The 16,838-nt window shown below is 44.2% G+C and overlaps 1 protein-coding gene across 3 annotated transcripts in view; it reads left to right on the top strand.

Annotated features, from left to right (window-relative positions):
* Positions 1-16,838, top strand: part of LOC141272199 (adenosine deaminase-like) — a 119,042-nt gene that overhangs the window by 58,408 nt on the left and 43,796 nt on the right. For 2 of the 3 annotated variants that reach the window (XM_073682624.1, XM_073682623.1), the window contains exon 2: positions 13,986-14,362. In XM_073682624.1, the coding sequence (XP_073538725.1) occupies positions 14,327-14,362 (36 nt within the window). In that variant the 5' untranslated portion in view covers positions 13,986-14,326. Of the gene's footprint in view, positions 1-13,985; positions 14,385-16,838 lie in introns of those variants that run through there. The other variant, XM_073682625.1, reaches the window with a different exon arrangement.

Here is a 16,838-nt window from a genome sequence, read left to right as displayed (position 1 = left end):
TGGATCTCTAGAAATTCCATGTCCACTATGCGTGCATCAGAGGCTGCGGATCACCCATGGACACTGACATGCAGCGCGTCTTTTAGGACTGCAGCATGTCAAATTCTCTTGCAGAGTCGCTAGTGTCCGCAACAGAAATGTGACCACTAGAAAGTATAGAATGCGGTAAATCCGCATGGTTCAGTGAACACATGTGGATTTACCGCGTTCAATAGAATGCAACATTTTGGAAGCAGCAAACAATATGCGTCCAAAATGCTGCTACGTCTGGAACGTGGGCAGAGCCTGAAATTTAAAAAAAAATGGTGTGGGCTCCCGCGTCATTATTATAACCAGCAGAAGGAAAGCTGACCGCTAGGGGCTGATACTAGTAGCCACGGAAGGGGCCATTAGCCAACAATGTTCCCTGGATATTAATATCAACCCACAGCTTTTTGTTTAGCCTTTACAAGGTACATTACTGGAGGACTCCAGAAAAAAATTGACGTGGAGTCCCCCTATAAAATCTAACCAGCAAAGGCTAAACTAGACAGCTGCCAGCTGATATTAATAGCCAGGGAAGGGGCTATGAATACTAGCCCCCTCTGCGGCTATTAATATCACCCCTCAGTAGTGCCAGAAATGGCGCATCCATGAGATGTGCCAAATCTGGCGCTTAGCCTCCGCTCTTCCCACTGCCCTGTAGCGGTGGCAAGTGGAGTAATGGCGTTGACACATACCTCCCCTCATATACCATACCAGTGACTCTGTCACATATTCCCCCCCTCTGCCCAAAGCCGGGGGTTTGGGCACCTTCCGATACGAGACAGGGAATTCTAGACAGGGCATCAGCGTTCCCGTGTAACTCCCGGGCCTATGGTCTATGTGAAAGTTGAAGTCCTGAAGAGCTAGGAACCATCTAGTTACCCTGGCATTTTTACCCCTCTTTTCCCTCAATCATCTCAACGGGGCATGGTCTGACACCAACTTAAACTTCTAGCCTAGTAGGTAGTATGTTAGTGTATCTACAGCCCACTTTATGGCTAAACACTCCTTTTCTACTATTGCGTAGTTTTTCTCGCAGGAGGACAGCTTCCAGCTCAGATAGAGAATGGGATGTTCTTCCCCATTTATCTCTTGAGAGAGTATAACTCCTAGACCAACCTTTGAAGCGTCTGTCTGGCCCACGAACTCTTTCTTAACGTCAGGTGTGACCAGGATCGGCTGTTTACACAGTGCTGACTTCAACAGTTGAAACGTGGTCTCTGTTTCCTCTGTCCACTTCACCATGTTTGATCTGGTTCCTTTCAGGAGATCCGTCAGTGGTGAGGCCATCATGGCAAAATTTGGGATAAACCGCCAATAATATCCCACCATTCCCAGGAATGCTCTCACTTGCTTCTTGGAGAGCGGTTGCGGCCAGGTCTGGATTTCCTCCACTTTATTAACTTGCAGCTTTATTTCGCCTCTCCCGACGACATAGCCCAAGTACTTGGCCTCCTCTCTGATGGAGAAAAGTAAAAACAGAAGCAGGTAGTCCCAGTCTCGACTATTCTTCTCGACAACCTTTTTGAGCATCGCTTTCAGGGTCTTATTGAAGTGCTCCACCAGGCCATCTGTCTGCGGATGGTAAACGGAGGTTTTGTAATCTGAAGCACTTTACACAGCTCCTTCATTACCTTGCTCATGAATGGGGTTCCTTGGTCCATCAGGATTTGCTTTGGCAGGCCGGTCCTGGCAAAGATGTGGACAAGTTCCTGAGCTATGCTCCTACTGGACGAGTTCCTTAAGGGTACCGCTTCGAGGTACCGGGTCGCATAGTCCATAACGACCAAGATGTATTGGTGGCCCCGGTCCGATTTAACGAAGGGACCCACGAGGTCCATGGCAATCCTCTCAAAGAGAACTTCTATCACAGGTAGTGGAACTAAGGGACTACGCGGAAATGGGCATGGTTATCTGGCAGGTGGGCCATTACCTACAATAATCTAAGATCTCCCGGTAACATCCTGGCCAATAAAACCTCCTCACTATTCGCTCCTGAGTTTTTTAAACCCCTAGGTGTCACACCAGAATATGTGAGTGGGCCATGTCTAATACCCTCCGACGGTATGGCCCTGGAACTAGCAGCTGTTCTACTACCTCTTCATCTTTCAGTTTGGTTACCCGGTATAACAGCTCCCCTTGAACGGCAAAGTGTGGGTACCTGGTGTCCGTTCCCGGTTCTTGGGCAAAACCATTCCAAACCGCAACATTGTCCCACGCCCCTTTCAAGGTAAAGACGCGAACTTGAGCTGCCCCAAAGTTCTTTCCGGGTACCTCTAACTCAGGGAGGTTGGCCTCCTCAGTAACAGTCTCGTCCTCGACAAGGACACACAGTGGAAACCCATCCACTTCTGATGTCGACCGAGGTATTTCTCTAGGGTCCTGGCTTTTGTCCCTGTGACTTAGTCTGAATCCCTTCCCCCACAAATCCCAGAACAAGGGAAAATCGCGCCCCAATATGATGGGATGTATCAGGTATCAGTTTCTTGACCACCCCGACCTCGTGGGATTGGGCGTCACAGTCTGTTCCGACTGTCACTCTGGCCACCGGGTAGTTCTTGGCGTCCCCATGTATGCAGGGGACAACCACAGATCTGACGGGGATCAGCTGGTGGGGAAGGTTGGCAATGATCAAGGGCACCAGACTCCTGGAGTCCAACAGCTCCAGGATCATCACTCCATTAACAGACACGGCACACACCTGCGGCCCCTCGCCGGGTTGACAGTCCACACTGCAGGCTGGGTAAGCATAGTAAGAACATCATCTGCCTAGACTGCAGTCCATTGGCTCAGCAGACATATGACACTGGGCGGCTACGCAGTAAGGGGAGGTGGCTATGTCGGGTTTCCCCAGGGATTTTTCGACCACTTGGTATCTCTCTGCCAGACCTATGAGGTCGTCTGCGTTCTGAGGGTCAAATTGGGCAACCCAGGTCTTCACAGGCCTGGGCAGGGAATGGATGAACCAGTCCATCACTACACGCTCAACTATCTGGGCAGGAGAGGAAACTCTGGCTGCAGCCATTTCTGTACAAGATGTAACAAGTCTGTGAGCATGGAGGTCTGCCACCAGCATACGCCCAGTGGTGGACCCTTTGTCTTCTGACAGACATAGTCACTCCTGAGCGAGCAAATATTTTGGTTTTAAATTTGACGCATTCCTTTGCGTCCTGTAAAGTCAGATTGTAATAAGCCTTCTGCGGCTCCCCAGTCAAATATGACGTCAAAACCTCCGCCCACTGCTCCAGAGGCAATTTTTCCCATTCCGCCACCCTCTCAAAAACAGTCAGGAACACCTCAACATCATCCCCCGGGGTCATCTTTTGTAACGCTCTCCTTACCGTCTTCCTGACGTATGAGTCATCACCTGGACTTCTCAGAGTCATCGCCTTGCCACGGATCGCCTCTGCAAGTAACTCGATCTGCTGTTGGCGATGCTGATCCTGTTGGTGCTGTTTCTGGAGCTGAACCTGTTGTATCAGCGGCTTAGTGGTATCTTGTTGCTGCTGTAGCTGCTCACGGTGCTGCTGCTGCATGCTCTGCAAGTGCTGTTGCTGCATGCTCTGCACCAGGTGCTTAATTAGCTCTTTCATGCTGCCAGAAGTCTCCTGCTGGCTGGCAGCCTTCACCCAAGACATCAACCGGTCTCTGTAGCAGGTACATGTGTTCCTGGAATCTTGCCCACATTCTCCACCAACTGTGGTAAGACGCCTCACTCGGCCGCTTCCAGAAGTAGACTCAGGAACCGTGTTTTCTCTGCAGGCTTTATTTAGTGGCATAAAGCCTGCAGCTCCAGCAAAAATAAACACAGCCTTACTGGCAAAACAACAAAACAAAAGATAAATAATAGCACAGTCCATAGCAGTGTGGGATTAGCCACACAGGTTGTAGTCCCAGCTTTCAGCTCCTCTCTGAGCTGTGGCCTTCCAGTCTGGAGTCTTTGCAACTCCAAACTCAACAAGAGAGAAAAAAAAACAGGACTTTTTTCAACATTTAAACGTTGCTCAGCCACAACCTGAGGTGGAGGTATGGGGAATGACATCCCTACCATCTCTATGTCCTTCCCATAAAACCACACCCTTTAAAAGCGTTAACCCCCCAGCATATAACATGCTGGCAGAAAGTTTATTGGTTCTAGTTCACACAGGCTAGCAACCTGCGTGACACATACCTCCTCTCATATACCATTCCAGTGGCGCTTTTTCAATAAATACACGGCCAGAATAAAGTATTTTAATGAAATAAAAAACTTTATTGTACGCCTCTGCGAAGCCATCGATCTTCTAAAACAAAAGTAAAAAACAAACAACCAAATCCCTCACCTGTCCACCGTCAACAATCACTGCCAATTGTCCCTCGACGATCCGTGTCACTTCTACAGCAGTGACATCAGCAATCACTGATGTCACTGCTATAGAAGCCAGCAATGTATACTGACAAAAAGTGTAAAATCACTCCTGTCAGTATACATTGCTGCAGGAGGTCACTGGGGTTCATCAGCTGAAGATCAGCTGATGAGCCCCAGTGAGCTAACCACCGTGGGAGCATTCTTGAGAATGCTCCCACTGGGATGTCACGTGAGCATCAGCTGATCGGTCACGTGACCAATTATCTGATCACTACGTCACCGCATGTCCTGTCAGTACAGTACCTGCGGTGACGTGAACATCAGCTGACTGGTCGCGTGACCGATCAGCTGATTGCTGATGTCACCGCAGGTCCTGGCAGCTCAGTACACTGCGGAGAGCAAGCCACTCTCCACATTGTACTGCCAGCCGCCGGGAGGAGAGGATCGCCTTACAACCATCACCAAAAGTGGCAAAAAGAACTGCATGGGTTGCATGAATATTACTCATGGAGCTGACACCTTTACATCCACATCAAGCAATGAACGGTTCAAAATAAATAGTAATATGTCCTGTGACACTGATTTTGTCATATATCTGATTGAATGCACGTGTCCCAAGCAATATGTCGGTAGAACTATGCAACCCTTTCATAAAAGACTAAATTCTCATAGGCACAATGTTGCTACAGGTTTTTTAAAACATGGTTTATCCCGTCATATGGCAATCCATCACAATAAAGACTTTAGGTGTCTTAAAATCCTGCCCATAGAGCATATTCCATGCACCACTCCCAATAGAATTCAGTGTCTCAATAGGAAAGAAATATACTGGATATATCAACTAAATACTTTGAAACCTTGGGGTCTCAATGAAATATCAGAGGTTTTTATTTGAAAGCACTGGCAAATATAATTTACCTCTACATGGTCAGGAACATATGTCTTGGCTTATTCTTGATCCACTGTCCCGATCCAGGTTTTGACCGAGTTAAGTTTCCTTTTCTTCTTATGATCATTGCATTCTGTTTCCAGTAGTCTGCACCATTCCCTAGGATACTTTCAGTGCTCATCATACCACCTAGTGGACATTAATGCGCACGACTATTTTCTAGTACTACACCGGTAATACGGACACACTCCTAAAGAAATCATTCATGTTCTGCAAATAATTCTGGTTGCAGATACGACCACATATTCTATTATAAGAAGAATTTTTTTAAAAATTAAAAAAAAAAAAAATTTGGTGAACAATTGATTGTATGTGAGTACACATTTCATGCATTTGGGCTGTATAATACAGACAAGGGTAACTGGTACATTTCTTAATACATATCTTCCATAAGATACATTCTCTTCTTAGGCACTGTCTTTTGGATCTTGACATACATTTTTATTTTGTTTAGTATGTACGGTACATATAAGTTAGATATATCTTTTAATATTCGTTTATTACTTCCTATCAGAACAAGATCAGTCTCAATATACATGAGCACCCATGGCTTAGAGGGTTGAACCATGATTAGGATTTAACACACAATCCAGTTGATTGCAATACAACAGGTTCAATTCCTGCTTCAGGAATTACACATATATATATTTTTTAAATTATTTATTTATTTATTTTTTTGCATTGAACTATATTGGTTCTCAATTATTTTTTAATCATGCTAACAATATTTTATTGCCGACGCATATACAGTACAGACCAAAACTTTGGACACACCTTCTCATTTAAAGATTTTTCCGTATTTTCATGACTATGAAAATTGTACATTCATACTGAAGGCATCAAAACTATGAATTAACACATGTGGAATTATATACTTAACAAAAAAGTGTGAAACAGCTGAAAATATGTCTTATATTCTAGGTTCTTCAAAGTAGCCACCTTTTGCTTTGATGACTGCTTTGCACACTCTTGGCATTCTCTTGATGAGCTTCAAGAGGTAGTCACCGGAAATGGTTTTCACTTCACAGGTGTGCCCAGTCAGGTTTAATAAGTGGGATGTCTTGCCTTATAAATGGGGTTGGGACCATCAGTTGTGTTGTGCAGAAGTCAGGTGGATACACAGCTGATAGTCCTACTGAATAGACTGTTAGAATTTGTATTATGGTAAGAAAAAAGCAGCTAAGTAAAGAAAAACGAGTGGCTATCATTACTTTAAGAAATGAAGGTCAGTCAGTGCGAAAAATTAGGAAAACTTTGAAAGTGTCCCCAAGTGCAGTTGCAAAAACCATCAGGCGCTACAAAGAAACTGGCTCACATGAGGACCGCCCCAGGAAAGGAAGACCAAGAGTCACCTCTGCTTCTGAGGATAAGTTTATCTGAGTCACCAGCCTCAGAAATCGCAGGTTAACAGCAGGTCAGATTAGAGACCAGGTCAATGCCACACAGAGTTCTAGCACCAGACACATCTCTTCAACAACTGTTAAGAGGAGACTTTGTGCAGCAGGCCTTCATGGTAAAATAGCTGCTAGGAAACCACTGCTAAGGACAGACAACAAGCAGAAGAGACTTGTTTGGGCTAAAGAACACAAGGAATGGACATTAGACCAGTGGAAATCTGTGCTTCGGTCTGATGAGTCCAAATTTGAGATCTTTGGTTCCAACCACCGCGTCTTTGTGCGACGCAGAAAAGGTGAACGGATAGACTCTACATGCTTGGTTCCCACCGTGAAGCATGGAAGAGGAGGTGTGATTGTGTGGGGGTGCTTTGCTAGTGACACTGTTGGGGATTTATTCAAAATTGAAGGCATACTGAACCAGCATGGCTACCACAGCATCTTGCAGCGGCATGCTATTCCATCCGGTTTGCGTTTAGTTGGACCATCATTTATTTTTCAACAGGACAATGACCCCAAACACACCTCCAAGCTGTGTAAGGGCTATTTGACCAAGAAGGAGAGTGATGGGGTGCTACATGACCTGGCCTCCACAGTCACCAGACCTGAACCCAATCGAGATGGTTTGGGGTGAGCTGAACCGCAGAGTGAAGGCAAAAGGGCCAACAAGTGCTAAGCATCTCTGGGAACTCCTTCAAGATTGTTGGAAGACCATTTCCGGTGACTACCTCTTGAAGATCATCAAGAGAATGCCAAGAGTGTGCAAAGCAGTCATCAAAGCAAAAGGTGGCTACTTTGAAGAACTTAGAATATAAGACATATTTTCAGTTCTTTCACACTTTTTTGTTAAGTATATAATTCCACATGTGTTAGTTCATAGTTTTGATGCCTTCAGTGTGAATGTACAATTTTCAAAGTCATGAAAATACAGAAAAATCTTTAAATGAGAAGGTGTGTCCAAACTTTTGGTCTGTACTGTATACATTGATGGATACTCAAATTTATGCCTTTTTATTGATTGTACTTTTCTGCCTTAACGGCCACCTTTTTTTGGCGCCAGTTTTTTTCCACATTTTTTGTATATATATGTCCACTCCTTGCTAAACCTGACACAAGCTATGCACTGATGAAGTGGACAGGACGTCCACGAAACGCGTCTGATTTTAGCTTCTAAATAAATGGACTCTTAACCAAGCACTGGGTATTGCATCCCTTCTTTTGACCCGGAGGAGCGCGGAATCATGGCACTTTCTTGCATCTACAACTTAAGGTACTTGGACCCTTGAGGTTTGGTGTCTCCTGCAGCACTCCACTATACCATCATATGAGTTGTGCAATTCACAACTCACCAAGGTGAGCATCCTTTTTCCTTTATACCACTACTTGTCTGGGTAACAGTGCTATTGGCACCCCCTCTCCATCTTATTGCATATTCTGTAACCCAAAGAGATCATCTGAAGTATCCACTGATTCCAAGATATTCCTTGCCAACCCAAACCTCTTAGTATCCAAAGCTTTTTCTAGCAGGTCATCTAGGACAGGCCCAAACACCTGTAAGCCTGAAAAGGGAAGGGAACCTTTATTCTATTCATAGTAGACTGTGTGTGTGTGTCTCCTTCCAGTAGGTATATATGCCTGAAAATGATGCATGGTAGAGAGCATGTTTGCTCTGTCAGCACCATTATAATCTATGGCCCCATCAGCGAATATGTCCGAATCCCGTTTTGTGAGGGGTTCAGACGTAAACTCCGACAGGGCCACTGAACAGGTGCGTAAATACAATGTGAAAGCACCCTTACATAGCAAAAAGCTGCTGACAGATTCTCTTTAATGCAATGGCCAGGAACAAAGTATGACTGGTCAAAGACATGTGTCCCTGCCAGCTTCTTGCCCCGCTCACCTAGATTCACAGATCTCTCCCTGTGTATGTACAGTGGGTACGAAAAGTATTCAAACCCCTTTACATTTTTCACTCTTTGTTTCATTGCAGCCATTTTGTAAATTCTAAAAAGTTCATTTTTTTTCTCATTAAAGTACACTCAAGTGCACCCCATCTGAAAAAAAAACTGAAATGTAGAAATTTTTACAAATTTCTTAAAAAAGAAAAACTGAAATATCACATGGTGATACGTATTCAGACCCTTTGCTCAGACACTCATATTTAAATCACATGCTGTCCATTTCCTTGTGATCCTCCTCGAGATGGTTCTACTCCTTCATTGGAGTCAAGCTGTGTTTAATTAAACTGATAGGACTTGATTTGGAAAGGCACACACCTGTCTATGTAAGACCTCACAGCTCACAGGGCATGTCAGACTAAATGAGAATCATGAGCTCAAAGGAACTGCCCAAGTAGCTCAGAGACAGAACTGTGGCAAGGCACAGATCTGGCCAAGGTTATAAAAGAATTTCTGCATTACTCAAGGCTTCTAAGAGCACAGTGGCCTCCATAATCCTTAGCTGAAAGAAGTTTGGGACCACCAGAAGTCTTCCTAGACCTGGCCGTCCAGCCAAACTGAACAATCGTGGGAGAAGAGCCTTGGTGAGAGAGGTAAAGAAGAACCCCAAAATCACTGTGGCTGAGCTCCAGAGATGCAGTAGGGAGATGGGAGAAAGTTCCACAAAGTCAACTATCACTACAGCCCTCCACCAGTCGGGCCTTTATGGCAGAGTGGCCCGATGGAAACCTCTCCTCAGTGTAAGACATATGAAAGCCTGCATAGAGTTTGCTCAAAAACACATGAAGGACTCCCAGACTATGAGAAATAAGATTCTCTGGTCTGATGAGACGAAGATAGAACTTTTTGGTGATAATTCTAAGCAGAATGTGTGGAGAAAACCAGGCACTGCTCATCACCTGCTCAATACAATCTCAACAGTGAAACATGGTGGTGGCAGCATCATGCTATGGAGGTGTTTTTCAGCTGCAGGGACAGGACGACTGGTGGCAATTGAAGGAAACATGAATGCGGTCAAGTACAAAGATATCCTGGATGAAAACCTCTACCAGAGTGCTCTGGACCTCAGTCTTGGCCAAAGGTTCACTTTCCAACAAGACAATGACCCTAAGCACACCGCTAAAATAATAAAGGAGTGGCTTCAGAACAACTCTGTGACCATTCTTGACTGGCCCAGCCAGAGCCCTGACCTAAACCCAATTGAGCATCTCAGGAGAGACCTGAAAATGGCTTTCCACCAACGTTCACCATCCAACCTAACGGAACTGGAGAGGATCTGCAAGGAAGAATGGCAGAGGATCCCCAAATCCAGCTGTGAAAACTTGTTGCATCATTCCCAAGAAGACTCAAGGCTGTACTAGCTCAAAAGGGTGCTTCTACTCAACACTGAGCAAAGGGTCTGAATACTTATGACCATGTGATATTTCAGTTTTTCTTCTTTAATAAATTTGCCAAAATTTCTACATTTCTGTTTTTTTTCAGTCAAGATGGGGTGCAGAGTGTACTTTAATGAGAAAAAAAATGAACTTTTTAGAATTTATTAAATGGCTGCAATGAAACAAAGAGTGAAAAATTTAAAGGGGTCTGAATACTTTCCATACCCACTGTATAAGGAGAGACATTCGTAACTAATCATCCAAGTCTTTTCAGACCCCTAAGGCCAAGTTCAGACGGCCATATACAGGGCCGGCTTTAACCTGAATCGTATCTTGTTCAAAATTGACATTTGGTGCCCCTACTTGATTGATTTTTTCCCAGAACACGAACAAGGGCAGGAGGCCATTGTTTATATTCTATAAAATAAATTTTCAGCTTTATTCACATAGTTTTTTTTCCTGACATGAAATCACCCCACCCACATGTATTGTATTATATAAAAAACTCAGAATATGTGGTTTAGAATCTTAAATCCACACCTAAAATCCACATCAATCCGCAATCACGTCTGAACTCACCCTTAGGGAAGAGTTAGATGGCTGTATAACTCAGACAAGGATCGCAATGCAATGTTCGGCAGCCCGTCTGATCAATGCCATCCTGCAGACCAGAGAGAAAATATCTAAACCGATTTCCGTCAAGTGGACGCCATCGGGCAACACGAGCCATGAATCCTTCCTTTCAAGCAGCTGGTGTCTGGTAATAATTTGGGTCTTGAAACATACAAATCAAGACATTTGTGCATTCAGCGTGTGCCTGAGTGCGCAACTGCCTCCTCACTGGCAACCTGCCATACAATTTGAGGAATGACCTCTGACCAGACCAGGATAAGTTCTAGAAAGAGCCCATGGAACCTGTTATGCTTTCCTGCTTAATAAAGTGTCCTCTCATAATATGTGACATTGCTTCTCATCTCCACTCATCTGAGTAAGACTGAGGCGCAGTACTACATATACAACATGAGGACAGGGGGGCTCTATTAATTGAAGAACACCGCAATGTTTATCCCGTATAACCCCTTTATTAAACAGTCTGAGCTCACACCAGTTGGCAATGCTGCAAATAATTTTGCGGGAAGTCAATGATTTTGAAATCCACAGAAAAATATACAATACATTATACATAAACAGACTTCAGCTGCTGCAGAACCTCATCATGCACACCTCAGCCACTGTGGAGCCTTATATTAGACACCCCAACTGCTGCAGAACCTCATAAAAACATCTCAGCTGCTGCAGAACAGCATAATTAACACCTCAGCTGCTTCTGAACAACATAATAAACACCTCAGCAGCTGCAAAATCACATAGTACAAACTTCAGTACAACCTCAAAATACACACCTCAGCTGCTGCTGAACCTCATAACGCACACCCCAACTGATGCAGAACCTCATGAAAACATCTCAGCTGCTGCAGAACAGCATAATTAACACATCAGCTGCTGCTGAACAACATAATAAACACCTCAGCAGCTGCTGAACAACACAATAAACACCTCAGCAGCTGCAGAATCACATAATACAAACTTCAGTAGAACCTCAAAATACACACCTCAGCTGCTGCTGAACTTCATAATGCACACCCCAACTGATGCAGAACCTCATAAAAACATCTCAGCTGCTGCAGAACAGCATAATTAACACATCAGCTGCTGCTGAACAACATAATAAACACCTCAGCAGCTGCTGAACAACACAATAAGCACCTCAGCAGCTGCAGAATCACATAATACAAACTTCAGTAGAACCTCAAAATATACACCTAAGCTGCTGCTGAACCTCATAATGCACACCCCAACTGATGCAGAACCTCATAAAAACATCTCAGCTGCTGCAGAACAGCATAATTAACACATCAGCTACTGCTGAACAACATAATAAACACCTCAGCAGCAGCTGAACAACACAATAAACACCTCAGCAGCTGCAGAATCACATAATTCAAACTTCAGTAGAACCTCAAAATACACACGTCAGCTGCTGCTGAACCTCATAATGCACACCCCAGCTGCTGAAGAGCTTCATATAAACATCTCAACTGCTGCAGAAAAGCATAATACACACCTCGGCTGCTTCTGCAGAACAACAACATAATACACACCTCAGCAGCTGCAGAACCACATAATACAAACTTCAGCTGCTGCAGAACAACATAATACACACCTCAGCAGCTGCAGAACTTCAAAATACACACCTCAGCTGCTGCAGAACCTTGTAATACACCCCTCAGCTGCTGCAGAATCTTGTAATACACCTCAGCTGCTGCAGAACCTTGTAATACACCTCAGCTGCTGCAGAACCTTGTAATACACCTCAGCTGCTACAGAACCTCATAATATACGGTGCCAGGGTGTAAGCTACAAATCAGTCTCTCAGCACAGCCACTGAGCTCAAAGCTTTATAGCTTTATTAAGAAATGGCAAAAACATAGCTAAATACAAGAGCTAGGAATCCATTGTATAAATGTCTAACTAGAGTATAAACCGCTGATAAGAAGGAACAACAGCACCTGAAAGGTGTTATAGATGATAAAGCCCAGCTTGTAACCAAACTGTGAGGGTGAACTGTGCAGCACCATCCGCAAACTGATCTGACATGCTGCGAATTTGAAATCCCTATTGCTCGTCACTATATGCCTCTGGTATTCCCCACAGAACTGCTTCTGTAATACTTGCAGGGTCAATTATGGCTTTCCTCTCGCCTGAGGCTAAAATTAACATGGTGCCCTTCCCTGCAATGCAATGTAAACCTAGTGAACTAACGCAATTCCGCCATTGTTCTTTTGGCGTTCGTTGTGTGGTAAAAATTTACCTGGTAACTTGATTCTGCAGCTCAGCACGATTATGGCGATACCAAACTTGCAGAAATAGTTTTTTTGTGGTGAAACAATGTTGGTTTCTGTCGCAATTTTCCAAGACCTGTAACCTTTTTATTTTTTTCGTCCATTGAGCGGAGTGAGGGCTCCTTTATTGCATGGTGAATTGATTGATACCAATTTTGTTTTTAACGACGCTTGGATCACTTTTTTTTTGCATGTGGTGTATAGACAGTCTAGGCATTATAGGAATAGCCCAAAATTTGTCTTTCTTAATATGGGTTGTCCCAATTTAGATAAGTTATCTGCTATGAACAAGATAGGTAATAACTTCATGATCGCTCGTGGTCTCATTGATCCTGAGAATGGAGCTCTGAAGTGCCTCACATGAAAGGAGCGATTGTCACTCACGCCAGCCATTGCTCCAGTCATTGTGTTAGGCTAATGAAGATGGCTAAGCGCAGTATCATATGAAGCACCTTGTTTGAATGGAATAATGGCCATTCATGAGCTCCACTCTTGTATTCATTCTTGGTGTGACTGCCAAAGGTAGCTAAGAGCTGTTCTCTACTATCTCCAGCAATGACATAGACATTGAATAGAGCAGTGGGCATCTCTCAAATAAGAGACCCATAATAATGAATTAAGATGTTGGGGGCCCGCAGTGATCAGTGAGATAACTTGCTAAATTCCTTCAAAAGGGGTTGTCCAAGCTTGGAGTCCAAGTCATGACTATGACTGCAGACTTGTGAATTTTCACAGCATGAACGCTGTCAAGATTTTCCAGGAGCGTGTGAGCAGGTGACAGTAAGTATGCGATTTGCATACATGCGTTTGCATAATGACTTGATGTGCTTGGCCTTGCTTACTACAAGTAAATTGAGCGAGGCCGGACACATCTAGTCGGAATGCGGCCACATGACCACTCGCTTCCGGCACCTGAGAATCCTGACTGCAAGCACAGTGCGCGTGATGAGAGGAATCACAAGCCTGCAGTCACAGACAACCACTTTAAGGCTTGATTCACATGTGCACTAAACAAGTTTCTGTTCTGTCATAGGAGAGAAAAGAAACGAACAGTGTGCCAGATCCGTCATACAAAGAATACCAACGGCTCTTGATGGCCCCAGTTGACTATAATGGGCTCTCTCTTGATGTCTGTCATTTCCCTGTAAAAAAAATAAATAAGCGATGCATGGTGCCATATACAGTATGCTGAATAAACATGAAGGAATCTGTGATGATTCAAACGTGAACCCAGCCTAAGAAATACAGAAAGGAAGAAACAAGTTAGAAGAAATTTAAATAGTTAAGTAATCTTGGCATGACTGAACAGGACGTACTGGCCAAGGTCCATCTAATGACTTCCGTGTTCATAGTAGAAACTGGAGTGTTACAAGAATGGAAACCTCGTTCACTGTGTTTAACAAGCCAAAGGTAGGAAAAGCTCAATACACAGGTAAAATATCCACCAGGGTTATATGTAACATAAATTATTCTATATATCTAGAATGATATTAGAAAACATGCTTTCTTCACCCTGTGAGTGATCTGATTGATGGCTATGAGTAATACTGCTTTGAATGCTGTTAATCCTTGTGGATATCAGCAGCACATGTGTATGGGGGATAGAGATCAATGTCTGTCGGGAGCTGTCTGATGTGTATGCGGGATAGATACAAGAATGTCTGTAGGGGGATATTAGATGTATATGTCCAGTTTAACACATAGCGAAAAGAAGATCCCATGGGACTAGCTCATTCTAAGGGCTAATCTATTTTATTTATTCATATGACTCATTTGCTATTAATCCAATTGATCAAAAGTAAAACTATAATTGGTAATTGGAATCAACACAGCCTTTTAACCCCATCAAGGGGTCGTCCGGTTAAAACAAGTTATCTCCTGTCCAAAAGATAGAAGATAACTTGCTGATCGGTTAGTGTCCCACTGCTGGGACTTCCATAAATTGGCAGCTCCAGGGAATTGTTATCCCTAGCAGGGAACCTTTAACCCTTTTACAAGATATGTGTGTGTGTATATATATATATATATATATATATATATATATATACACACACACACACATATATATACACTGCTCAAAAAAATAAAGGGAACACTTAAACGAAAGAATATAACTCCAAGTAAATCAAACTTCTGTGAAATCAAACTGTCCACTTAGGAAGCAACACTGATTGACAATCAACTTCACATGCTGTTGTGCAAATGGAAAAGACAATAGATGGAAATTATTGGCAATTATCAAGACACACTCAATAAAGGAGTGGTTCTGCAGAAGTTGCTCAGGTAGTGCAGCTCATCCAGGATGGCACATCAATGCGAGCTGTGGCAAGGTTTGCTGTGTCTGTCAGCGTAGTGTCCAGAGGCTGGAGGCGCTACCAGGAGACAGGCCAGTACACCAGGAGACGTGGAGAGGGCCGTAGGAGGGCAAAAACCCAGCAGCTGGACCCCTACCTCCGCCTTTGTGCAAGGAGGAACAGGAGGAGCGCTGCCAGAGCCCTGCAAAATGACCTCCAGCAGGCCACAAATGTGCATGTGTCTGCACAAACAGTTAGAAACCGACTCCATGAGGGTGTTATGAGGGCCACAGATGGGGGTTGTGCTCACAGCTCAACACCGTGCAGGACGCTTGGCATTTGCCACAAAACACCAGGATTGGCAAAGTCGCAACTGGCACCCTATGCTCTTCACACATGAAAGCAGGTTCACACTGAGCACATGTGACAGACGTGACAGAGTCTGGAGATGCCATGGAGAGCGATCTGCTGCCTGCAACATCCTTCAGCATGACCGGTTTGGCAATGGGTCAGTAATGGCGTGGGGTGACATTTCTTTGGAGGGCCGCACAGCCCTCCATGTGCTCGCCAGAGGTAGCCTGACTGCCATTAGGTACCGAGATGAGATCCTCAGACCCCTTGTGAGACCATATGCTGGTGCGGTTGGCAATGGGATCCTCCTAATGCAGGAAAATGCCAGACCTCATGTGGCTGGAGTGTGTCAGCAGATGAAGGCATTGAAGCTATGGACTGGCCAGCCCGTTCCTCAGACCTGAATCTGATTGAGCACATCTGGGACATCATGTCTCGCTCCATCCACCAACGTCACGTTGCACCACAGACTGTCCAGGAGTTGGCGTATGCTTTAGTCCAGGTCTGGGAGGAGATCCCACAGGAGACCATCCGCAACCTCATCAGGAGCATGCCCAGGCGTTGTAGGGAGGTCATACAGGCACGTGGAGGCCACACATAATACTGAGCCTCATTTTGACTTGTTTTAAGGACATTACATCAAAGTTGGATCAGCCTGTAGTGTGTTTTTCCACTTTAATTTTGGGGGTGACTCCAAATCCAGGCCTCCATTGGTTAATAAATTTGATTTCCATTGATGATTTTTGTGTGATTTTGTTGTCAGCACATTCAACTTTGTACAGAACAAAGTATTCAATGAGAATATTTCATGCATTCAGATCTAGGATGTGTTATTTGAGTGTTCCCTTTATGTATGTACAGTACAGACCAAAAGTTTGGACACACCTTCTCATTTAAAGATTTTTCTTTATTTTCATGACTATGAAAATTGTACATTCACACTGAAGGCATCAAAACTATGAATTAACACATGTGGAATTATATTCTTAACAAAAAAGTGTGAAACAACTGAAAATATGTCTTATATTCTAGGTTCTTCAAAGTAGCCACCTTTTGCTTTGATGACTGCTTTGCACACTCTTGGCATTCTCTTGATGAGCTTCAAGAGGTAGTCACCGGAAATGGTCTTCCAACAATCTTGAAGGAGTTCCCAGAGATGCTTAGCACTTGTTGGCCCTTTTGCCTTCACTCTGCGGTCCAGCTCACCCCAAACATCTCAATTGGGTTCAGGTCTGGTGACT

This window comes from Phyllobates terribilis, unplaced genomic scaffold (genome assembly GCF_046119375.1).
Source record: "Phyllobates terribilis strain yellow unplaced genomic scaffold, ASM4611937v1 Scaffold_5__5_contigs__length_657084704, whole genome shotgun sequence".
Classification (NCBI taxonomy): domain Eukaryota; kingdom Metazoa; phylum Chordata; class Amphibia; order Anura; family Dendrobatidae; genus Phyllobates; species Phyllobates terribilis.
This window is presented reverse-complemented; position numbering and strand designations above follow the sequence as displayed.